We start from the raw sequence: 27,406 nt of genomic DNA on the forward strand, positions 1-27,406 counted from the left end.
TTCTTCAAACATATTTTCTTTTGACATTTGCTCATGCAGACTGTTTTTTCATGCTGTCAGTTCTACACGTTGTACCTTACAGATCTGTAGCTAACCCGTTCACAAGCTGACTGCCTTGAAGTTTCATAAAATGTGTGAGTGAATGTTACTTGCAAGAGACGATTACTAAATATGTGAACAAAGTGCTTAAAATTAATATTTGTAAGGCAGTTGGCAGGGCACTGTTATATACTTCAGAGACGTAAACCTTGCCAGATCATTTTCTAGAGGGATGATCCCCAAGTGTCTTCAGCCTGCCTTTGAGAATGCTGATAACATTTCAGTGGCGTTATTAAGCTTTGGTTGTGTTTGTGAAGCGGTGTTAAATCAAATATAGTGCACTGCAGCAGAATTGGTTTAAACAGCTGTTGTTCTTACTGACACATTTTGAAAATCTGTGTCATTTTAAATAAGTCATGCTCACCCAGGAAGGAACTGTCAGCCATCTTTGTGTTAACCTGTTATGAATTAAATACAATTTTTGCACTAGATTGCAGAAAAATAGCAAACAATTCTAAAGAACTCATTTGACTGTTAAAACCAAGGTGCTAAGATGTTGTCTCCAAAACACCTAGATATAAAACAATAGTACAATAAATGGAAAATGATGATTCTTATTAGGGAAAGATATGCAGAATACTTTGTACATAGACTCACAGAACACCCACATGCATTTTCTAAGCTTTAATTACAATGTATGAAAACAATTTGCTTAATTTTCTGTCATGCATTTCTTTGTGCACTTCAGAAACACACCTCCCCTAAAGTCAGAATAAAACCAGTGCACGTCCCCTTATTAGCTAATGCATTTTATGTACAGGACTTTCTAATGTAATGCTGCATGAAGTCTAATTACTCCATGATTATGTCATTAACAAACGTAACAGATTCACTAGTGCTGCCGAGGCCTGAATGATTTATTGGTTATAATTAGGTAAGCATTCACAAAAGAGTTATGATGAATCAGTTGATTGATTAGTAGCATACAGATTTCACTTTTTCCACTGCTTCTTCTCATAGTCCCAGTGGGATGAGAAGCCAGAGACGGGATTTATGCGCAAGTCAAGCATCCTTTGTGTCTGCATAGCCACCCAGTCCTCAGAGAAGGTGTGTGGCACTGGCTTATACACTGCAGAAAAAAACAATAACGCTGTTAGTGAATGAGCAAGAGCAGATATTGAATAGCACAAAGTCAACTCCAGCGTGAAATCTGTATTCTGGATAAACAAATTGTGATATGTCATTCTCCTACGTGCTTAATTGTGTAAGTTGTGAGGGTCAGGCACCTATACCACCACCTCTGGATGGGATGCTCACTCTCACACAGGGTCCGTTTAAAATCGTCAGTTAATTTAACTTGGGAATTTGAGAGGAAAGAAGTGATACACAGAGGAACACCAACACGAGCATGGAGAAACAGCTACATTAACTATTGTGCCACTATGCCACCCATCTAAATACACAATTATGTGTAAGCTGATGATCACCAGCCCTCTAAATTTGAGACAGTATGGTTCCCTCATTGTTCCAGGACCCTTGGTTCAAAGCCTGAAATAGTCACTGTCTGCATACTGTAGACTGCACATTCACCCAATATTTCAATGAAAATTTCTCTGGGCACTGCAGTTTCCTCCCACTGTAAAGCTGTGTGCATTAAGTTAAGTATCAGATTAAACTGGTGCCATGTGGTTGAGTGAAACCTCAAGCCCTTATGACTCAAGCCTTTAAGCTTTGCTGCTGTTTTGTACCATTTCATCTGCCCACAAATGTTGCTTTCTGTGTTCGTGGTCATTACTGATATCATTCACAAGCTTGTTCACTTTTGTTTTGAAATGAGTTACACTTCAGTGAATGAATAGTTTATCCAACCACCTATTCCTTTTCTAGCCCACCTATCCTTTCAGTATTTAATGAAAGCGCCACTGTCTCACAAGGGAAACAGTAATGCATGGAAGAAAATACAAATTGCAATTAATGGGTTTCAATAATTGCGAAGGAATCAATAAAACAATTGGTCTTTTTATCTTTCTGTGTTGCGAGGCAGCTCATTGTTTACAGATTCATCTTCACCGCACCAGGCACTTGAATTCAAGTCCCAGTTGTTATATTAAAGCCATGGTCATCGCCCCTAGGCTAGGTTTTATATTTCTTATTTATGTCTAGTTTGTTAATTTTTCATTATAATATTGTTAATTACTTTGTATATGTCATTTTTAAAATGTCGCTTGTGTTTTGTGGGTGGTCCCCGCAAGAGGCAAGGCCAACTGCCCATCACCATCAAGGAACTGCCCTCAGTTCTATAAAGGCTGAAGAAAACTCACAGTCCCTTGCGGTTCATTGAATGAACTAGGTGGCTGGTGACTTCTCCTGAGTTTTCTGTTCTTTTAGAATAGTTCTGACTTTCTAATTTTTTCTGTCCTTTTGCTCTGCTTTTCTACCATTCTCTTGGTCAGAGGCAGCCTTAGGAGTGTGCGCGGCTTAGGACTGACCAACCCCCCAAGTTTTAAAGTAAAAGTGAAAATAATGCATATCTAAAATTATGATTTATGTATCTTTATTCATTTTTGATTCTTTTATGTATATTAATTACTTGCGTCATTCATTATTTTTTGATTTGGTTTTGTCTCTGTGCATAGGCTGCCTTTGTTATGTTCCTTGTGTCTTTTTTGGGTGGTCTACCAAGAAATGTGGACACCTGCCAGTTACCGCCAGGATCCGGTCTCCACCCTATAAATCCGGAGGGTCTTCCACAGTTCCAGGTGGTTTATTGTGAATTCAATCTGGACTTTATGATGAATTATTTGTGTTTTGCTGTGTTTGTGTCTTTTTTATATTTTGGAATTTTGCTGTTTTTTTCAACTACTCTATTTGGATTCTGTATTTTTGGTTTGATTTGATTTTGATACACTATTAATCCCCAATTAGGACTTTGTTCAACTCAGATTGCCTTTGTTACAGGCAACTCTATTTTGCCTTTGTGCTTCACAGATTAATAAATCTTTTATTTCATAAAGATATTTACTTGCTCTTATTACCAGTTGGGGTTTGACTGTAATATCCCCCTCCAGTGGGCATGTTTGGGACTACATGCTTCAGACTCCTAGATCACGACATTTTGTGTTGGGGCTGTGTTTGCTGTTCAGATTGTACATTTTCAAGAAGGCATTACCTTCTGTGCTTTTGTGCTCCTCAGAGCTTATTTTGTACCACAAAGAATTTTTGTAAACAGAAATCTTTTTCTTTATAAAGAATCTATGTTTGCATTTTTTATGACTAGCCAGGGTTTGACGGTTCCCCCTCCCACCTCTAGTGGACATTTTGAGTCTTTGTTGGGACTCATTGTGGTTAGGAGCCTGTACTTTACAGCACCAGAATTGTTATTTTGCAGATGGTGTGTTCTTCTTGTATTTGAACTTTATCTGAATTTCCAAGAGATCAGCTTATTAAATTAATTGTCGGCTCTAACATGTGTATATATACAAGTGTGGCCTGTGACAAGCTGCCATGCACCTCATACTATCAGGATTGGCTCCTGTGATCTGCAGCTCTCTAATGTAAGAAAAGGGTTTAGACAAGTGGATGGATAAGATCAACAGAAATGTTTTTGGTTGGAAACAAAAAAAAAAAAACAACGGATATGTGCAAGTTACAAATCCCAGGTTTACAGCAGGGGTGCAAAAGTTATTCAATTAAAAGGGCTTGAATTAAACTATACTAAGATGTATCCAGGAAACCTGAAACATTTAGGACATTCAAATAAAAATGTACACAATTAAACACACAAATAAAAGACAAAATAAAAGCATCATTGTTTTAAATGCCTTCCAGAGCATGCTGTATTTTCTCATTTGATTTACTAATATTGTATAATGAAATCACTGGGAACTGTGCTGGAGTCTGAATCCATGCATAATGTGACCCTTAAAGATTTTATTGCATTTGGAACGTGTGTACACATATTTTCCTTTTATTTGAAAAGTTAAAATTCAGTATGTGACACTGCCAAAGAAATATTTTTGCCAACTCCAAAAATATGTATCATGTACTCAAAGGAAAAAAAATCTCAGTATAAGAAAATAGACCAGAACTTGCAGACTTGGGGCCTCGCATTTTAACATTAGATATCTGTGTGCATGTGTGTGTGATATCAGAAGTGTGTGTGCAAGGGTGTATAGTAATAGGTTTAAAGTGTGCCACTGTGATCTGTGAGATTTATTTCAAGCACATTATGTTATAGCTCAGACCACACAAATAAGCTGACAGAGAGAAACTGCCAGGGAGATGAAATGACAACTGAAAGATGGCACAGGCAGGCTAGTTGCCCTACTTGGTTCATGGCCGAGAGTCCCTATCTGCTACTTCAAGCTTTCTCTGTGAACGAATTCCATGGGCAGGGATTTTGGTTGATTAAAGTAGTTCTGAGCCATTACTTTCAGGCAGAGGCCATGAGTGATCAGAACAGGTACACAGCGTGTTCTTTGGGTATGACTCAGAAATAACATAGACGGCTCTGATGACAGTTGCTCATACCTGGCAAGGTTAATAAAAACATGAGTATATAAAATGAGGAGAAACTATTCAGAAGCTAGAAGCCATCTCCATGCTGGCGAACACTCTGCCAGATAAGGCCGTGTGTAGTTGTCATCCAGTTCTTCAGAGGGGAATGCTGACAACTGTTCCATTGGCTTCTCTCCAGCCTTGACATGTATGAATGTATTAATACATTGTAATGTGGGGGTGGAAGCTACGTTTTAAAGTAAGTTAAATATGTTTATCTCTTTTTATGCCGCATTTCTATCATCTCATTCTTTCCGCCATGGTTACAAGAAGGATTGGTAATAAGGCTCGAGTCTGCTCTGCATCGATATACAGGAAACAGGCACCCCCTGCTGGTGACCGGGTATACTGTAACAAACTGGCACACCACCCGGCATTGGCTCCTGCTTTGCATCTACTGCTGTTGAAATAACCATTGGCTCCACATAACCCCAAAACTGGATAAGTGGGTTAGAAAATCGGTGGACTTTCATTCTTTCAGGTATTCATTTTGCAAATCTATATTTTAGATATCTTAACAAAATCCACTAACAAACTTCCATAATGAACAAATACCCCCTTTTATGTATATCCATGTGCAAAGATTACAGTATTCATTTTTTTCTCAAGTTGTACACTTTTCATCCATAAGTAAGCAAGCAGGCTTGAGTGTAAACTGACAGATAAAAAAGCCATGACCTTTGACTCCTATAACTGGTCATTCACCTTCAATGTTTTAATAAAAATGAAACAAATAAACCCCCAGTTTTCAGCTTTCCAAGAAACACTTATCCATTCATTCAATGAATCTGATTTTCTTTAAATCAATCAATCCAGAAAGCTGGATCCAATACTGTAAACTTAGAAAGCCAGCATCTTTTCAGAACAAACCAAAAAGCTGGTCATTGCATTCGCCGTCAGTTGTAAATGTGACTTGGCGGGTTCAGTGTGAGCAGTGACAGCTCAAAAAAAGTAGCAACCACAGCAAATCAACACTTACTTAAAAGCATTGGAGTGGGCTGAAATGAGGTGGGACCTAATAAGTTAGAGAACAAAATTGTTCATAGTCAGCTTTTGTCAGCTAAATTTTAAACCTCAAGATGTTTCCATTTTGGTTTTGCTTAGTAAAGTCAATGTATGAATATAAAACATTAGATAAAAAAGAAAAGATAAAAAGAAGTCATTCCTTTTCCTCGAATACGAGAAGGCAGAACACAGCTGATGGCCTGGTCCAGCACAACTATGAACTCTGAATGAAGGATTACTGGGACACCGATCATGTCAAATATAAACACGGTAAATGCGTGAGACGTTAGTGTACTACTCGCTGTTGTTTATGCTCGGTTTAGTTTTTCAAATATTCTCTCATCACTGTTTCACATTACACAGCACACTTGTTTTTTTTCCAGTTTCAATGATATTCACATATTTTCCTTCTTGCTATTCATAAAAGTTTCCAAGTCTAAGAACATCACCAACACCAAAATGGGAACTCTCCACTAAAGATAAGAACATGGTAATCAGTGATAAAGATACATTCTTTAATGAGTCTGACGTACGTACATCTGCTGCTTACACTTTTGATTACATGATTGTGGTGATATCAATGTGTGTGCATGAGATTTCTTTTCCTGATTTTTATTAGGTCATGGCAAACGTGTTTTGAGATAAGGAAGACAGAAGCTTCAAGGTAAAGGAGTTCGGCTCACACTAATCATGGTGACGTGTTGCGTGTTGATTAGCATGCACAAGTAAGAATTTCACTGTTCTCTGTACACATGAGCATGAAAACTCTAAAAGTTTTCTGAAGTACACATCTGGGATCTCCAATCCTGAAATCTGAAAAATCTGAAAATGTTCAAAACTTTGGTGTTTTGCAGGGGACAGTACATTTAAAATAATATATAAATTGTAATGATCAATTCTGGCTTTTAGTCTTGTAAAGCAAACTGGACATGTGACATACTAAAATAACCATCCATTTATCATTACTTTACACCTACTCATATTTAATAACAAAAATACAATATAACCAATAATTTATATATAAATTAAAACATACATGTACTGTATTACATATATGTATATTGTGATGTATGGGTCACAGACTTGGACAAGAGAGAAGGAGGTGAGTCCAGGTTTCTGCGAAAATCAGCTTTAATGTTGTGAAGACAGGAACAGTCTCATAGCATTTATTCAGATGGGACCTGTTACTTAAGCACACACAGCATACAAGCAGTGGCACCGTCAGCCATCTTGAATTAGCTTTGTTCTCAGATTAAAAGAACAGATAGCCTTCCTGCACAAGAGAAAAGTTCAGTGCTTAGTTTTTAATATTCCCTGCATTAGCCATCGGGCGACAGACACATCACACGGAGAGCCTGCCAGCATTAACAGCGTTTCGGCACACAGCACATTTAGGGGGTTGTCAGGATCTCAAAAATCTCACAATGTATTATTATAAAATACTAGCTATATAAGCCGGTGCTGTAAAAAGCCTGGGCTCCTAGAAACTATCAAAATTCTCAGAATAAAAACTGAAATGTAGAGTCAGGTAATTGAAAGGAACAACTCTGGGCTTCTCTCTCCTAGGAGGATTCATTTTGCCGACGTGCTCGCCTCACTTGTGTATTAGCAGTGGGAGGAAAAGTAAAAGGGTTACCTATTTGCCGATGTTCAAGGCTAAGTGACTTTGTTTTTCTTCTGATGTTTCATTTTGCTGACGTGCTGGCCTTGCTTGTGTTATTAGCAGCCAAGCAAGTTTCCTGTTTCCCGTTACCCCGACTTCACCTCTCACTTTCGGGACAAACACACACACACACACACTTCCACGTGCAGACGTTTATATATAAGATATAGAATCTAATCATTTATAATGTCTATAACTTCAAACATTTTCCAAGTTTGTTGTGCAACAGAAATAAACAAGCACATTCTCAGATCTTTGAAGCATAGGAAGGCTAAAATGAATGTCTTGCTGATGTAGTTTCTTAGATATAAATGATTAAATACAGTAACTCTTCGTAAAAAAATAAGCTAGTTTAAAACTGAAGTTCACCTTCATCCTACCATCATCACTCAATGCACCAGTAAGTGCAGAAATCAGAGTGTGAAGGTCCACTGCACCAACAAAACCCAGGACGATTCTGCTGGAAATTAGCTGAACTGGAGCACTTCTGTGATATAATGCAACAAGGCCTGCCCAGTTTAGTACTTTAAACTGTAAACTGTATATGTGTGCTTTTCCTAAAAATCGTATTTTAATGACTGAAGTCTAAAAAAAAAATAAAATAAAAAAATAGGAACTATGTTACAATTTTCAGCTTGAATACAAAGCAGACTATAGAAAACGAAGGAATTTCTAGGGCTCCAATATAATAAATACATTGATATGCTTCAATCTTTACCATTATTGAAATAGTCAGTATTCTCATTTATTTGTTTTCTTCCCTGTAAATTAAAAACTCTGTTTATTTTTTTGCCTGAATTAGTCAGCTGCAGGAGATCCTCTGAGGTTTTTGGACTGATTCCTTTCTCTGTCAGTTCTAAACAGTCACACTTCAAAACATGTCATTTGTTAGTTGCTTTACTTTTATGTATGTCTCTGTAAAGCAAGCCAACCAAAAAAACATTGCCATAGCTTATAACAGACATACAGTAATGGCTACATATACTACATTGTTAGAAAAAAGATGCCAAAGTGTTTCTTCATAGTGATGCCATAAGGGAACCATTGTTGGTTACCAAAAGAACCATTCACGTTACGTTCCAGAATGATCTGTACCAGATTCCATGAATAACCATAAATAGATGACAGGTTTGTGAAAGGCTGTGTCAGTGGGTTCCTGGTTTTAAAAGGACTCTTTGAGGACCTTTAGAACTGGGCTGGATGGTTTTTTTGGAAGAATTTGAAGCTAGAGATTAACAAGCTATGTTAGGCTGAATGGCTTCTTCTTCTTGTAATAACTGAATGTTCAAATTAATAACTATAGGCAGGTATTTAGTGTTGGATCATGATGGACATCTTTTTGCTTTGGCCTTAATTAATGAAACATTTGCTGCTGGCTTGTGAACTGAAGCTCCCACTACTCTGAAAGACATTTGATCTCGATTGTCCTAGAGGCACATATTGAATTATTTTGTAAAGCACTTGCAAATTCTCAGAAACCATTATTTGCCAGTTTTGACATCCAGAGTTTTCTCACAAAAATATATTTTTGCTTAATTTCTTAAACTAAAGGGCAAATGTAACTTATGACATAGCAAATTTACCCAGATATTGAATTGCACACTCTCAAGGAAAAAATAACTCATAAAATGTAAAGTTTATGCATTAAAGTATTTAAAGTTACACTAAAGTACTACACAAATTTATAGTCACAATGTCTGATGTACTTGAACTCTAAAGGGCATATTTAACTACTAACTTTTATATTTCTTTGCAATGTCTAAAACACTTTACTGTCCCGCTTTTGGATTTCACGGATGTATCAGACAGATGTATCCACTTTTGTGCACACGACTTCATGAGTCTTTTACTCAGTGTACACTTTCTTGGTGCCTTATGTCAATGAATATTTCATAAATATACATTTAATAAATTTAATGACCTCTTGGGCACAGCCATCTGCAGTGTGTCTGTTTGCGGAGAGAGTGTCGACCTTGTTGAGAGGTTTATTTACCCTGCAGTGACATTCATGTCTCTGGTGACTCTTCCTATGAAGTCAGTAGACGGATTGGGAGAGCATGGGGGGGTCATGAGGTCGCTGGAAAGGGGTGTGTGGTGCTCCTGATATCTATGCAAAAGGACGAAGGTCCAAGTCTTTACAGTCCTGGTGCTTCCTGTCTTGCTATCTGGTTGCGAGACATGGATGCTATACAGTGACCTAAGACGAAGTTTGAACTTCTTTGATACTGAGTTTCTCTGGAAAATCCTTGGGTACCATTGGTTTGACTTTGTGTCGAATGAGCAGTTGTTCATGGAGTCTCAAATGAGGCACATTACCTGCATTGTGAGGGAGCGTCAGTTACGGCACTACGGCCATGTGGTGTGATTCCCTGAGGGTGATCTGGCTCAGAGGATCCTCACTGTTGAGGACCAGAGTGGCTGAACCAGGCTAAGGGGACACCCACGTAACACCTGGCTGTGGCAGATAGAGGGTCATTTCTGTAGGGTGGGACTGAACAACATGTCTGCGCAGGAGAATTTAAACCAGGATCCCAAGCTGTTTCGTTGTGTGGTGGGTGCGGCAACACTCTGTACCAGTGCGTGCTCCCTAACCCAACCTAACCTGAATTAATTCTTCTGTGCTGCTGTCTTGGTGACCAGAATGGTGATGCAAAGCCAAAACAGCCACTTTGTGGATCCTGAGTTTAAATTCTACACCCAGTCTTTGTCCATGTTGAGTCTGCATGTTCTTCCTGTGTCTACATGGATTTTCTTTCCACATCCCCAGACATGCAGATTATGATAACTAGCAACATAACTGGTCTGAATGTGAGTGGGTGCATGAGTAGGTCCTGTTATGGACTGCAGCACTATCCAGGGTTGTCTCATGCCTTTCACGCAGTTCTGCTGGAATATTACAATGACTCTGAATTGCATTAAGCAGGCATGTTAATATTATATTATGTTATGATCACTTTGCTTTGATAATAATTTTAACCCCTTCACTACCCTTTTTGTGATAATCATCAACTGGACCACTTCACTGGAGTTAGTAATGTGAAAGAAATCAAGCAAGACAGGATGTGCTCACATATTTAGAACAGCAAAGGCTTTGTTAGCAGCAGGAATGTTGAGCCATTTTGTTTTATACTTAATGTTTACAAGGTGTGGCACCCCTCCCAGAGTCTGTTCTTGTCATAACCTTAGGCCTGCCAGGGTGGGCTCCTGCATTCATAACCCTGAATCGACCTTAGAAATGGATGATACATAGCAAAAGTTATTCATCAAATTTTTATTCACTGCAAATCTATCCATGTGTGTTTCCTTAGAAGCAGCAGCGGTAAGGGTCAAGCCTTCACAATGTAGTCTGTTCAAACTGACAAACAAGATGCCATGTCAATTACACTCATGAGGATCACTTTGCTAAACTGCCAAAGAAAATGAAAAGAAAGTAGTCTAGCAGAAACCTTAAGATTTCCAGCACATAATAATCATCTCCACTTTTCGAATAGGTCAACATCCATCCATCCATCCATCCATTATCCAACCTGCTATATCCTAACTACAGGGTCAAAGGGGTCTTCTGGACCCAAACCCACACAACAGAGGGCTCAAGGCAGGAAACAAACCCCGGGCAGGGCGCCAGCCCACCGCAGGGCACACACACACACACACACACACACCAAGCACACACTAGGGACAATTTAGAATCGCCAAGCCACCTAACATGCATGTCTTTGGACTGTGGGAGGAAACCAGAGCACCCAGAGGAAACCCATGCAGACATGGGGAGAACATGCAAACTCCACGCAGGGAGGACATGAAAAGTGAACCACAGGTCAACATATTTAAGTTAATCAGTTCCATCCGTTAAATGTTAACTCAAGACAATAAATTGTTCAGAGGTGTACATGTGTGTTTGATAGGCTGGCCAACCCTGCCCTGCAACCAATGGCAAATGGAAAAAAGAGCCTTCACAATGGATGCATGGTAGTAAATATGGCACGCTTTTCCCAACACTATAGCGACGTTCTCGGCAGCACCACATGATTCAGAATATCAAAGACTCACATCACTTTCACTAAGTTCTAACGACAGCTAGTCACACAAAGATCAAGCAACTGTTCCTGGCAAACCTGCCCCTCTTATCTTAACTGTTTTTTACAGATAAGGGGAAAGTAAATATCTACTGAAGCAGATGAAGCGTGCACCTGAAAAACGGGCAAGAAGCCAAACCCAAAACGGCAGGCAGGCAGCACTGCATGTGCACTGTTGAGGTTTTTGAGGTTATTAACTAATGCATCAACACAAAGCTGACGTCACGCCTAAAAATGAAGATGGTCCATTTAGCACGTGAACACATTTTAACCATAAATATGGGGCAAGTTTTTGTGCAAGAAAGAAAAAAATGTTATCTGATCCTTGGAAAAGAAACTTTTTAAATCATTCTTTCCAAACAATATTTGTCTGTTTTCAGATACTTAAGTGTTCAGCTCATTTTCGGCTTTGAAACTGCTGTGGAATAAAATGAGGACCAATGGAAAGCCTGCACACATAATGCCACATCAATTTGTGTGTGAGAATTCACCGAAACAATTGTGACATTGATTTCTTCTGATCTGAAAGGGAAGAGCTGCCGAGAAAGTACACAAAAGCAATTACTGCTTAGAGGGAAGTATTCATGGTTTACTATGTGGATGACCTCATTGAGGCGCTGGGAAAGTTTCAATGGGCCTGGGAAAGGGGAGCCTGTGGGCTGCTGCTCCACACAAAGGAAACAGAAACACTTTATACCTGTGTGAATGGTGTGAGCCTCGGCTGTCATCATAGCTCAATCCTGAAGGCCTACTGGATTTTAAACTTCATCTTTTCTAGCATTAAGAACCTAAACAACTCTGCCAAAGAAAATTGCACAGAGTGTGGATGACGTAATTGCCTACAGCAAAGCGTGTTTACTGTACAGAAATATGGAACACTTCACTTGGTGCTCATCCTGAAGTGTTGGTGTTACATTCATCCTCTCTGAACTTCTCTACTGTATTCAGACTATGTTGTAAACCCTGTAACTTTTATACGAGGGACGTTCAAAATGTTTCCGCACTTTGTTTTAACTCTTTTAATTAAGATTTTCAAAAAGAAATTGCAAGGACTTTTCTACACAGTCACCTTCCTTTGCGATACAATTTTCCCAGCGTCATACCAACTTTTTAATGCCTAATTACTACTCTCCTCCCGCCTTAACTGTTTTCAACGAAAATACAAAAGTGCAGAAATGGTTTAAATGCAACAGGCTGATATAACAGTCATGGACAACACAGAGACCTTTGTATTTCATGTTCACTGAAGCCAAGATCACCAAGCCATCACCACCCAGCATCTTATCCAGTTGCTAAATTAAACTATAACATAAACATGTTTTTATCATAACCTTTAGTTTGGACTCTTTATTATTATTTCTGAATGTTATTGCATTACTATTGCTTGTACTTTACTTTTATCCTTATTATGATGACATCATGTGACGCCATTTTGTGGTGGTATTCAGTCTTCCAAGCACCACCATTTTGCATTGTATTGGTCGTTGTTTATAGTAACAGCACTGTGGCCACGTCGTGGTCTACACCATGGATGAATGTAACAGCAGCACTCTGCCTTATAAAAGATGGCGGTGGGACATGCTTGTTATCTCATGTTTGGGATAAACTCACTGTGTATTTGAAATTGGGTTTTCAAAAGAATTCTTGTGAGTGCTCACATATGAATTAGATAGGCTTTGAGCTGTGACAATGACTTAGTCTTTTTCTTTTGAATTAGATGCCACATAGTTTGTTCTTTCTGTACTGAACTTAGACTCTTTTATCGACCCTTCCTCAATCAGCTACTTTAGAAAGCCTCTTCTCTTTTAAGTCACAAATGCAATCCATTTCCTATTGGATTCACTACCATGTCAAACAATTAGAAAGACTTCTCACCGCATACAATTTGCTTAAGTCAGTGATGCACTCCTGAATTATGTGACATAGCCAGCAGCTCAATGCAACAAGTCTACAACTCAATCTGATAAAATCAACCAGGATTAAATTTGTCTTTAGTCGTGGGATGGGCTCTGTGTGCATGAGAGCTGACAACTAAATGCACGAGAAAACAAACACCCCAATGCAGTGTTTATAGTGGCTGGCGACTTTAAACATTATAACTTACAGACTGTGTTGCCAGCATTCCAACACCACATTACTTTTCCTACATGTGAGAAGAACACACTGGATAACGTGTATAGTAATGTGATGGGGGTGTATAAGGCAGTACCTCACCCTTTCTTGGGACAGTCTGATCATATCTCTGTATTCCTCTATCCGGCAAACAGACAGCTCCTCAAACAACTTCCCGCAATAAGGAAAACTGTTAAAGTGTGGATAGAAGAATCTGAGCAGGAGCTTCAGGACTGCTTTCAGTTTACTCCGTGGGATGTTTTTAAGAGAGCTGCTATGAACGAGGATGGCACTGTTAACCTGGAGGAACACAGTTTAGTAGATTCCAGCTACATAAACACTTGGACTGAAGAAAAATTACAGAAGGTCACTACACTAATGCTGACACTCATATTATGTTGCAGGGATTGGAAAACATCACAGGCTACAGATACAGAAGTAGAGGATTGACCACTGACAGCCATTTCTGTCCAGATGAGTTCAACGAATTCTATGCCAACTTTGAAGCCCACAACTCCAAATCAATGGGCAGGATGGGGGCTAATGAGGGTTTAACGCTGACCATTCACAATATCATCCACAGATGGGGAAAAGTCTCTAAGGAGAATAAACCACCGGAAGACAGCCAGCCCTGATAACACTGCTGGACGCGCACTCAAAGCTTGTGCTTCAACCATGGCCGATGTTCTGGCTGATGTATTTACCCTCTCACTTACACAACTGCTACAAAACAACCACCATTATTCCACTCCCTAAAGTGAGAAAAGTTAGCTGTCTGAACAACTACTGGCCTGATGCATTGACTCCTGAAATCATTATGAAAATCATTATGAGCCACATTCAAACATTCATACCTGACACAATGGACCCCCTACAGTTTGCATATACACCAAACAGGTCAACAGAGAACACAGTTGGCACAACACTGCATACAGTTCTTACACACCTAGAGAACAAGGGATGCTATACCGGATTACTGTTTATTGGATTAGTGTTTTGTGAATTTCCCCTTGGGATTAATAAAGTATCTATCTATCTATCTATCTATCTATCTATCTATCTATCTATCTATCTATCTATTGATTATAGCTCAGCTTTTAATACCATGATACCAGCTAAGCTCACCAACAGGCTCTCCACTCTAGGTGTGCCACCTACTTTCTGAAACTGGGTCCTGGACGTTTTAACAAGCAGACCCCAGTCAGTCAGGCTGGGGTACAACATTTCCAAAACAATAACCATAAATACAGGAACCCCACAAGGATGTGTTCTGAGTTCCATGTCATACATGCCCTTTACCCATGACTGTGTTGCTTCCCACCATAACACCAGTATTATTAAATCTGCTGATGATGCCATCACCATTTGACTGATTCCTGGGGGTGACGAGTCAGAATACAGGATGGAGGTGGGTGGCCTTGTGAAGTGGTGGCAGGGTAGTAATCTCTGAAAGAGATGATCATTGACATGCAGAAGAGACTCAATCAGCTCCCACCACTGCACATTGGAGAGGCTGAGGTGAGGCTGAGGTGGAGAAAGTGGTCACAGTTAAATATCTTGGTATTAACATCTCTGAGGATCTCACTTGGACCTACCACATTATAGACCTGGTGAGGAAAACCCAGCAGCATTTCTATTTTCTGAGAAGGCTGAGGAAGTTTGGTATCCCAAGCACTATCCTCAGCAACCTCTATAGATGTACAATTGAGAATATCCTCACCTACTCCATCGCAGTCTGGTTTGGGGGCAGTACAGAATGGGACCACAAGGCTCTACAGCAGGTGATAAAATTGGCACAAAATATTATTGGAACAGCATTCCCTGCACTAGAGGACATGGAAGGCCTTCTTGAGACCATATAACTACAGAGCTTACATTGAATCGTTTATTTATTTGCATGTGCACTCTTATTTCTTTTTGTTTTTGCATTTCTTTTGCACCTGAGTGTTTTTGCTTATAGTTGTGTATTCTTGTCTGTTGCTGTGCATTTTTGTTTATTGCTGGAGGACTCGCAAATAAGATTTTCATTGTACTGAGTACATATGACAATAAAGTTGAAGGTGAAGTTGAACTAATGAATGCTCAATGCATAGAATACTGCAATGAGGAATAAGGAACACAGGTTTTTTGGACCTCACAAACAGAAGCGATATTTGTCTGGCTGATGTTCAATGTTTTACATACCATAACAGAATGGGAAAAAGAAAAAAAGGCAGGGATTGCAGCTGAACTTGGCATAGCTGTTAATCTTTTGTATACTACGTCAGCTCAGTACTCAGTAAATGTGACATGGGCAGGGATTTTCAGCTGTTTAAATTGACATTATCGAACGACTGTCATACCCCACAACAAAAAGTCAGGCTTTTGGCAGCAAGCACCTATCTCATCTGCCTCAATACAAAAGGCCTTCATAATGAAACAAACTGCACTGCCTCGTGTCTCACTCTCTCTCTGTGATGACCTCAATGCCGGCTGTCTGTCTATGACAAGGGTATCCCTGTCTGTAACAGATCATCACTACCACGTGTCTAGCATTGGCTCCTGACTATCTTTCTTTGTATCTTTTGCACATCACTATTCATTGCTCTGTCACTAGCTCATCAATATCATTAGCTCATCAATTTTTGCTTACCCATCTTCTATCACTGATGATTAGCTGTAACATACAGCTCACATTACCACTCATTTATCTGTTTTGTCAATTTTCTGTTGGACTGAGTCTTTCCCTTATATAAACTGATATGACAAGAAGCAATGTCAGGCCCAGGGCATTGGGTTGTAGTTTAAAATACCATCAGCATGGATTATAAAGCTGTAGAGGAAAACAGGGATAAGCATCATCTCTCTTAGACCCTGGAATGACACCAAAAAGGGTGATTCAATAAAAAAGAAGTTATGTGCTGCTATTTAATACAAATAAATTTAGCCACAAGGTGCCCAGATGTTGTCACTTGTATAATACATGATATTGTGTCAATGTGGCCAAACCACTCAACTTTCAAATTAATCATTTAAAATGAAAGCAAACAAATATAATGTGTCCTGATTTTGTCAGTCCTCCTGGTTAAAGATTTCTACCAAATATACAAAAACATGTTGTTTCTTCACATATGCAGGAGATAACAACAGTAGTCACATGACACGCCATTTGTGAGACACTTTAGTTTAGTAGACTTTTGTCCTCTTATTGATGAGGTGTCAAAGCACTGTGACCAATGGCTCAGTGACTCCCCCTAGTGGTCTGTGGTAAAATTGGCCAAACACTTAGTTCAATTCGGTGGCCTGCGCCACCACCACCTACTCAAAGCATCATGATGCTCCAACATTGATGGACTAAAAGCCAGAAGTCTATGTGACCATCATCATCAAGTCCTTCCATGAGAACCCTAAATACAAAGAGGACTGTTTCATTTATGTGAGGTAGAATACCCAGAGAGGACTGGGCGGTCTCATGGTCTGGAATCCCTAAAGATTTTATTTTTTTCTCCAGCCGTCTGGAGTTTTTTTTTTGTTTTTTCTGTCCACCCTGGCCATTGGACCTTACTCTTATTCTATGTTAATTAATGTTGACTTATTTTATTTTCTGACTATGTCTTTTATTCTTCTAGTCTTTATTATGTAAAGCAATTTGAGCTACATTTTTTGTATGAAAATGTGCTATATAAATAAATGTTGTTGTTGTTATTCAAACTTAACATAATCAGAAGTAAAGGAAAAGGAAATAAAGTGTAATTCACCCCCTTTTACAAAGTAACTTTACATTTCAGCAGATTCAGACTTTCATCTATAAATTACATTGGTGTTTCAACCTGCGTAGCTTGAGTGTAACATTTCTGCTTTAATGGCCTATAGCTGAGGCTGGAATGAAAATTGCGCTGAAAATAAACTGCAGACTAAAACTCTTAAGAAGCTGGTTAGGACAGGGACAGCTCAACATGGGATAAGTGGGCCCAATGAAGAATATTTACCAGAATATGTGAATTCCCCCTTGGGATTAATAAAGTATCTATCTATCTATCTATCTATCTATCTATCTATCTATCTATCTATCTATCTATCTATCTATCTATCTATCTATCTATCAGGCACCAGCTTTCATTATTCCTGAGATGGATTAAAAGATTTGAGAATGTAACAGTACACCATCAGTATTACTGGGCCCAGGAGGGGCTAAAGGACAGAAAAAAACAAAAGTAGTTTTCAAATTCAATCCTGGGGATGCCCCATGGCCACAACATTTTTTTCCAACTAACTTCACAATCGGTGTGTTATTCTTCCTTTTAATTGATCTCATTGTTTATTTAACTGGCCAACAAACATTTCCAAGAACCTGAAAAATACCTACATTCTTTGCCGTTGTTTTAAATACTTATATGTCCCTTAGAAAATGGATGGATGGATGGATGGATGTCCCTTTCCTTTTTAACTTACCCTTTCCTGCAGAGTTTGCTCCTTTAATTTGATCCAAATGCTGATGATTACCAATGACTTTCGTGTATTGAATGTTAAAAGGGAGCAATTGTTTCACAGCCATTTTCAGTTGTCTGCACATTAAGAAATGTTTCTTATAAACGAACAGACAAATGAATATGGTGTTCATATTGCTGTCCTTTAGCATTCAGTGTTGTTGGTAATCTGGATACAATTAAGCAAGCAAACTCTTGTTCCACAGGGGTCAGTGCTAGGGCCGCTGCTATTTTTAATATATATACATGATTTAGATAGGAATATAAGTAACAAGCTGGTTAAGTTTGCAGATGATACCAAGATAGGTGGATTAGCAGATAATTTGGAATCCGTTATATCATTACAGAAGGACTTGGATAGCATACAGGCTTGGGCAGATTTGTGGCAGATGAAATTTAATGTCAGTAAATGTAAAGTATTACACATAGGAAGTAAAAATATTAGGTTTGAATACACAATGGGCGGTCGAAAAATCGAGAGTACACCTTATGAGAAGGATTTAGGAGTCATAGTGGACTCCAAGCTATCAACTTCCAAACAGTGTTCAGAAGCCATTAAGAAGGCTAACAGAATGTTAGGTTATATAGCACAATCTGTGGAGTACAAGTCCAAGGAGGTTATGCTCAACCTTTATAATGCACTGGTGAGGCCTCATCTTGAGTACTGTGTGCAGTTTTGGTCTCCAGGCTACAAAAGGACATAGCAGCACTAGAAAAGGTCCAGAGAAGAGCGACTAGGCTGATTCCAGGTCTACAGGGGTTGAATTATGAGGAAAGATTAAAAGAGCTGAGCCTTTACAGTTTAAGCAAAAGAAGATTAAGAGGTGACATGATCGAAGTGTTTAAAATTATAAAGGGAATTAGTACAGTGGATCGAGTCTTGTATTTTAAAATGAGCTCATCAAGAACACGGGGACACAGTTGGAAACTTGTTAAGGGTAAATTTCGCACAAACATTAGGAAGTTTTTCTTTACACAAAGAACGATAGACACTTGGAATAAGCTACCAAGTAGTGTGGTAGACAGTAAGACGTTAGGGACTTTCAAAACTCGACTTGATGTTTTCTTGGAGGAAGCAAGTGGATAGGACTGGCGAGCTTTGTTGGGCTGAATGGCCTGTTCTCGTCTAGATTGTTCTAATTCTAATTCTAATTCTAATTCTTTTAGAAAAGAGAAAAGCATTTACAGTTTTGCCAAAATACAAATATTTCAGAATGAATAAATATGAAGGACAACTCAGTAAACAATAGGATCAATTAAAAGTAAGAATGAGGCACTGACTGTTAAATTGATTGATATAAAAACCTGCAGTCATACAGGACTCCCTGTAGTGAATCTGGGGACCACTAACAATATACATTACAACTCATTTGTTCTCTATTTTAGATGTTGCTAATTTCTCATTGCACTAAATTACGGCAGTCCACGTGTTTCTGCATAGACTTCCTTGCTATCTGTTCACTGCCGCACAACCTTTTTAATTTCTGATCATAGCAGTGCTGTTTCAGACTGGCAAGCTTTGTCCAATCAGATGCTCTGTGACTGAACCAATGTCATCCTGACAACCTAAGGGGCACATTCTGGGAAGGAAGTGAAATACACGAGGAGCTCATCACCTCCAGCCTACAGGTGGCACTGTCGGTCACCCAGCTGGCACGTTTTGCTATTTGACATTTACACTTTGAGGTTTATCTTTATTTGTTCTCACGGTTGGTTTGATTTGTGTATTGTATTGACAATAATGACTAAAAGTTTAGATTTTAGCATCTGAGGGGCTGTGTGGGGCCTCTAGTTCTGTCAAGTTGTTGAATGTACGAACTGTTGTGGGTCAATGAAAAGGGTTTTAATATGGGTGTTTTTGCAAGTAATTAAAAAAATGTACTTACACATCTGAATTTCCTCATGTGATCAAGTGAGAAATTAAGCAAAATTACACCTTTTATTGGCTAACTAGAAAGATTACAATAGGCACGATTTAAAGGCAACTCAGGCCCCATCTTTAGACAAGATGTAATCATGTGATTAATAAAGTTTATCTAACCTAACCTAATCTAATGCTTGAATTCACCTGATGTGTACAGAGAGAGATGTATATGGTGGCTTCTGGTGTCAAAGTGTCTACCAGGGTGTGACCCGTCCAGGGACAGTAGTAGGTGGATGGTGTCATACCTTAACACAGGTGTACGGAGGGGAACTCAAAGAGAGATGGGAGAAGAAAGGGACAAGACATTTGATCTTGATTTTCAGTATGAATACACACTGAGAGTGCTGAGCCTCACAATCCTTCTGCCATTCTGAGTTTTAAACATGAGGCATCATTAAAATTAGCACAGTATCCACTGTGGTCTTTCTTTTTGATTAGCTCTTCCTAACATTGGATTGTTCACTGATGATTTCAGACTCTGAGGTGAGCAGCGTCAGTTCTGGAGGGCCGCAGTGGAAGCAGATTTTTGTTCCAACCCAGTTTCTTAATGAGAACTCAATTATTGCTAATGATGTACTGATTGCTCAAGCAATATTTTTAAGCTTCATTTTCGTTGTCTCACTTGTTCAGTTTCTCCAGCTTTAATTGTTATTTTAGTCTTAGACTGCTGCGTTCACATTTTTTACTAGCTCCTTATTAGCAATACACTGTAAATGACTTAACCAGCTGTTCTCCCTCTAACATGCTTTCATTTACACCTGTGTGTATTCATCATGAAATATCTGCTTTTATGAAATATTGGGAAGGCAACTGGAAAAAAAAGTGAAATACAATTATTAATCTGTTTTTAAGCTTCAAATCATTTGGAAGATATCCTTAGAAAAGAAAAAAAATCAACGATCCAAGAGTGACTTTACATGAAAACACTAACAAGCCAAAAACCTAAAGAAGATCTGTTATTGGTAAGGACTGGTGTCTAATTAGGCAACTGGGTTGCATCAAAAACCAGCAGCCTCTGTGAACCTCCAAGGCTGACATTGCTCACCCCTGCTTCAGACCATTGGGATACAGGTACGTTTAAGGCCAGGGTAAACAAGGCTACAGGTTCAGCCAAATGCCCCCATAATGACCCCAAAACCTTGTGTTCCCACTTAAGTCCATTCCCTATCCTGAATTGGGCCTGGGAGATTCTGTTCCCCTTATTTATTGTGAAGACCGCTTAATAACTTTGGGAACTGAGACAGTATTGTGTTGGAATGTCTTAACTAACTAATGGAACAACATGGGAAGAACATGAATTCCCTTATTATGGTAATTGACTCTTTTTATTGATGAACATTGAAATTAATTTCAATACACACCAATAATAGTTAACTATTGCCAACTGTCCTGCAGTAAAAAAAATTGTAGTTTTAACATTAAATGTGCAGCCATTGACCTAACAATAAGTGTTTGATTTGTTTCCTGTTGTGCCTGCTCTCTGGGCAGATGTTACAGTACCTCTCTGTGTATATTTTCATCCATGAACCCCAGTTTCCTTTTCTGCCATACTTCGACCCTAACAGTTATTTAAGCCATTTGCTTAAATTGCTTAATCACAGTCTAGCTTTATTAATTAATTCCCTGGGTATATATATGCCTCTATTTTTTTTCTTGATATATTTGCTTTTATAAGTGTGGCATTGTGCCTCAGTGGTCAGCATACTGCCTCCCAGATGATAGGTAGGTGTGTAGGTGAGGTTAATTTGGTTGATTTTTAATTGGACCCTTGTAAGTGTGCGGTGGACCCTGTGATGAACTGGTATTGCTGCCAAAAGGCTGGATTCTGCTTTGTGCCTGATTTTACAAGATTGGGTTACATGACAGCTGGAGTGTAAGTTGATTTAAGCAACTCTGGAAATGTTATATGATTGTTCATGTAATCAGGGTGGTTTCTGGTCATAGGTGGTCTAGGCAAGTGTCTAGTGGTCAGAGCACATTACTGCAGCCTGATGTAGCAATTTCTGTCTTTATTTTATTAGAAAAATTTGTCTGGACCAGGCTGGAACACAAAGAGAAGTTTATGTTGTGCGCCTCAGCAGCACCTGCACTGTCTGCACTCTACACAGCACAATCTTCTTCTTCTTCTTTCGGCTGCTCCCATTAGGGGTTGCCACAGTGGATCATCTTCTTCCATATCTTCCTGTCTTCTGGATCTTCCTCTGTTACACCCACCACCTGCATGTCCTCTCTCGCCACATCCATAAACCTTCACTTAGGCCTTCCTCTTTTCCTCTTCCTCTGGCAGCTCTATCCTTAGCATCCTTCTCCTAATATACCCAGCATTTCTCCTCTGCACATGTCCAAGCCAAAGCAATCTCGCCTCTCTGGCTTTGTCTCCCAACCGTCCAACTTGAGCTGACCCTCTTATGTACTCATTTCTAATCCAATCCATCCTCGTCACACCCAACGCAAAATTTAGCATCTTTAACTCTGCCACCTTCAGCTCTGTCTCCTGCTTTCTGGTCAGTGCCACTATCTCCATCCCATATAACACAGCTGGTCTCACTACCGTCCTGTAGACCTTCCTGCCAGCACTCTCTTCCACAATCCCCATTACTCTGTATTGTTGATCCCAAGTATTTAAACTCCTCCACCTTCACCAACTGTACTCCTTGCATCCTCTCCATTCCACTGACCTTCCTCTCATTTACACACATGTATTCTGTCTTGTTCCTACTGACCTTCATTCCTCTCCTCTCTAGAGCATATCTCCACCTCTCCAGGGTCTCCTCAACCTGCTCCCTACTATCGCTACAGATCACAATGTCATCAGCAAACATCATAGTCTGCTGCCCAGAAACAGCCCTGGGCAATGCAACGTTTTTTAAGCAGTGCACTTAGACTTAAATGTCCGATTATATTGTTTTATATTATTTTTGCATACTAGCGATATTTGGTCTTAACGTCTGATGACCTTACGTAGTCTAACAATAACACGAACAATGATGATTTTGCCAATAATAATAATCCTCACACTATTGCATAGAAGAGACAGGTGTGGCAAAATAAAATTAAACAATCAAAATGGCAACAGGACTGTTGCTCTTGAGTGAATTGCTAAAAGCTGATTTAACCCAAATTATGAACATCTCCCAAATGGACCCGCATTAAAACTTGTGTTAAAACCTAGCAAATATTGTCCTCTGTTGCTCATCACCATTTGTGAGATTCGTTCTGGGCACGCTAAAGCAGTTGTACATTTTTTAGATTGCATTATATGTTTACACAAGCATATGGTAAATAATAATTGTGGGTAATGATTCTTATTTAAAGATAATCATTATATTCTCAATTTCACTGAATGTTGTCATTATACTAAGTTTTCAATTTATTTTATTAATTTAAACATGCATATGTTACAGTAATGTCTTAAAATGTAGAATATCATTATCAAAAGGCACACATTTAGCTGGTGGTTTAAATAGATAACTATAGAAACCAAAGTGTAGTTTTAGCAATAACATAGGTGTTTCTTAATCTTCTTTAGAGAAATATTAAAAGCAACAGATAAAGAGTATTAATACAGGCCGATTCCACTTATTTTCTGAAATGACACTCCTCAAGAGTGTATTTTTTTTTTGAGGCAGCCTTGTAAACAGATTGCATTAACTTGACATTCTCAAATTGTGAATTAAAGGTCCTAAATACTTTGCTGTCCCCAGTCCTATCTCGAAGTCTGGCAGTGATGATTCCTCTCGAAGCAAAGGGGATGGCAGGGTGCCATTTATGACTTCACCTAGGGCAGCAAAAATCCTACAACTGGCTCTGCATGTAATACACTTTATGTTAAATATACACATTTAGTACTTTCTAAAACTTCTCTTACCACTTTTTCTTGTGGTTTAAGTGCAGATCTACTAATCTAGTATTGGAGATTCATGCAATTCACTGGCCTCACATTAAGAAATTTAAAAAAATACAGTTTGTGTTCTATTGTGTTGTAGGGTCCACCCAAACTCAGCATGATTCTTATTTTATAAATGCAAGTAGCCATTGCTGATCTCTGATCTACACCCTCTTGTTTTGAGATGACTGACTGCACTGAATCTCTGGAGGCATTTAATGGTTTCTGTCTTCCACCTTAGGAGGAAATGTCCTATCAGTGTAATGATGATACTACCAAAGCTGCAGCTCAAGGGATTACCTCTGAATTACTGGAATGCACTCTACAATCCCCAGTATAATGCAGACAGGCTTCCTGAAACTCTTACTAGAGTTACTGCGGCAAATCACTTTTATGTATGGTAAATATTCTGACAGCATTTCTGAGCTCACTCTTATAAAATGGGATGGTATCCTTAGGAACATTTTGGTTAGCTGCTTCCTGTAGTAGACAGAGGTGTCCCACTTGCCCAAAATGGAGCTGGCTTACTGCCAGTCTTCCATAATTTCTGGTTAAACCAGTGCCCCCAGAGTGCCATCTGTAATCACAAAGCATGCCGTCTCCTAGTAGCTCCTGTCATCATGCAGAGGCTTGTAGAGAGGATCTCTGTGCATTGCTGTGGGATTATCTTCTTTTAAAAAGCCACTGAACAAAAACTAGATAAACCTTTACGAAAAATTGTAGATATCTTTTATTTAGAGTAGCATAAATTCCTTATTGTGCCTTAAAGGACACCACTGTAGTTGAAAAGGGTGTCACCTGGTCAGAGCTTTCTAAACCTTCAAAACATCTTAATCTTGTTGTCAAAAAGCAGTTGAGTAAACATGTGGTGGATACTGACCAACCATACAGGCCTAAGTGCTTGTTTCAGTATAATGGAGGGTCCTAGTTACCATGGTATGGTTCGAGGCACAGTGATTAGAATTGCTAACTCACACCTCATACGACCAACAGTAGGTTCAAATTCAGATTTAGCTATCATCTGAGTGGAGTTTGTAGGTTTGTGAGAGTTTTCTCCTAGTCACCAACCTTATGAAAGTCATGAGTGGCAAGTTCAAATCAGGGGTACTCAAACCTGGTCCTGGGGGTCTGCAGTGGTTTGCGGGTTTTGCTTCAATAATGTTTATATTTTGGTTTGCTTTACTTAACGCATTAATTACGATTCAGAACCCTTAATTGCTTAGTTTAGTTTTAAGCAACATTAACAGTTGCCTTTTCTTAACCAGCAATCAGATAATAATGAAATGCAAATTACGAAACCACACGCTCTCCAGCTAACATGTTTCCATTTAAACCTGTGTATATGCAGCATGTACTATCTGTGTTGATACAATGTTTTTTAAATATATGAGAGAGAAGCAAAGGACCAAGAAGTACAAATCTGTTCTGGAACACAAAACATATGGACAATGGTATCTCATCCATAGTTGGATCCACCTGACAGTGTAAGATTAGCTTACTGTTGCTACTATTTATGAGATAACCAGCTTCAAAAATGGAGGGACCAATGTAGAACAGTATAAAAAAGATCAAACCTACATGCCACAGAGCATGCATGGGAATTAAGGGTACAGTAAATTCAATAAATTATTGTTTTGAAAGCAAAACGAAAAGCTATTTTCATGTGTGCAGCAGCAGAGTAAGAGGAAAGCCACTGTCACAAATAAAGAGGTGCAGTATGTCTTGTATAGCCATGTTCACATGTTTATACACTGTTGCTGTTGTTGATATGTGACAAAAGGATGCAACTGTGTCATCGAGGTGTGACAAAGGCAATGAAACTACACAAACAAACTCAGTTTTAGGAAAGTATACACTGAAATTACCATAGGCAAGGCCCCACCAATAAAACAATCCAGTAAGCCCAGCGAACCAGAGGACCACTCCCAGCACAGTTTTCCATTCATTGGATCTCTGTCTCATCTCTGCATAGGTTTTCTGGAAGTTCAGCCGATACACTAAAAGCAGAAAATACAAAGAAAAAAAAAAAGAAATTCATTATTCATCTTTACTCATTCAGATCTGGGATGTTCACTGTCTCACTTCTTTTCTCTTTTAGCTCCTTCCAGATTGAAGAACCACCTCGTTTGTCAAAAGAAATCATCTCATCTTTAAACGACAAAGCTCCACTTATTATCTCTGGCTTCACCAAGATCAGTTGGATATTCCATTATAGTGCATTCCATGTACTCAAAATACATGTACACATTGTGTCCTCAGTTACTGTCTTGAAGGTTCTGCAATCCTGTCTTCTTAATATGACTTTGCCATTTCTTCATTATTACTCCATACTCTTTGAATCCTTTTCCCAGTATGTCAGATCTGTGTGAGTGAATTAAAAAACTTCAGTGATGAAAAAGACATGAGTGAACATAAAGGGAGAAGAAGTGATCTGGATGTAGAAAAAGTGCTACAAAAACTGACAGGGATGTAGATATGGTCAATGGCGTAGTATCAGCAAAGTTAGGCAGCGTAACGTGTGCCTACAACATACAAAGCAATGTCCATTAATAAATGCCTGTACTAAGACCGACGACACTGAATTGGCCTCATATGGGTGAGAGCGGCTGTGTGCATGAATGAGTGTGCCCTTCCACCACATCCGGGGTTGGTTCCTGATTTTTTGGCCTGATGCAGCCAGATAATGAAGCAGTAAAAATGCTCCTTAACTGCTGGCAAGTCTCCTTTGCATCAAGTTCTAAATCCCAAGGAGCATTACAAGTTGCAGAATTAAAAATCGTATACCAATTCTGAAATTTAAAAAATGCAGCCAAACAGCATTTGATTAAAGATGCAGTCTAAAATTAACATGACAGTGTGAATAATCTCTTTAAGCCACTAAAAGCCATCTTCGCACATTTCCACAATCCTATTAACAGGGGCGTCGAACTCTGGGCCTGGGGGGCCGCAATAGCTGCAGGTTTACATTCTAACTCTTCTCCTAATCAGTGACCAGTTTTCACTGCTAATTAACTTCTTTTAATAGAATTTGATTTTAATAGCCTTCATTTTTATGGATCCAGTCCTCCTTTCTTCAATAAATGACAGCCAAACAGAAATGAGATGTGAAACAAGCAAACAGATGACCAGCTAAACTGGGGTTTCAAACTCCAACCAATTTCACTCCAACCAATCTCTTAATGAAAAGCCGGTTCTTGCTGTTAATTAAACCTGTTATTTAATTCCATGGCTTGTTGCTGCTCTCATTCTGCCATAGCAGACATTTCCAATTTCTAAGGACACAGTCAAAATGTTTTGGTGATCTGAGAGATCAACCTTATCGATACCATTGCCTTTCTTTATTTTGAGATATTGTGTGATGGGCATAGGTGAGTTGGTCATGTGGTGGCTTGTTTTCTGTCTCATTATTGTTTGGCTGCTAATTAAGGAGAAAGAGAAACTAAGGGGCCTGAGTCAAGTCAATTTAAAACTAAGACAAAATAAGTTAATTAGCAGCAAAAACGGCGCACTAATGATGAAGATGGTTAGAATGAAAACTTGCAGCCACTGTGGCCCTCCAGGACTGGAGTTCGACACTTGTGCTATTAATACAATTAAAATATTTATCTTAAAATTCCTTGATTTCAATACATTTTTTTAATGACTTTTTGGATTCTGGAATGTTTCAAACCTGGATAA

General features: G+C 39.0%; 1 protein-coding gene across 1 annotated transcript in view; it reads right to left on the reverse strand.

Moving 5' to 3' along the window:
- Positions 1-717: 717 nt before the first annotated feature.
- LOC120529420 overlaps positions 718-27,406 on the reverse strand; it is a 67,019-nt gene continuing 40,330 nt past the window's right edge. The window contains exons 4-5 of the mRNA XM_039753202.1: positions 25,594-25,725; positions 718-1,168 (exon numbers count right to left, since the gene is read on the reverse strand). Coding sequence (XP_039609136.1) covers positions 1,032-1,168; positions 25,594-25,725 — 269 coding nt within the window. The 3' untranslated portion in view covers positions 718-1,031. The remainder of the gene's footprint in view (positions 1,169-25,593; positions 25,726-27,406) is intronic.

Source organism: Polypterus senegalus, chromosome 5 (assembly GCF_016835505.1).
Source record: "Polypterus senegalus isolate Bchr_013 chromosome 5, ASM1683550v1, whole genome shotgun sequence".
NCBI lineage: Eukaryota > Metazoa > Chordata > Cladistia > Polypteriformes > Polypteridae > Polypterus > Polypterus senegalus.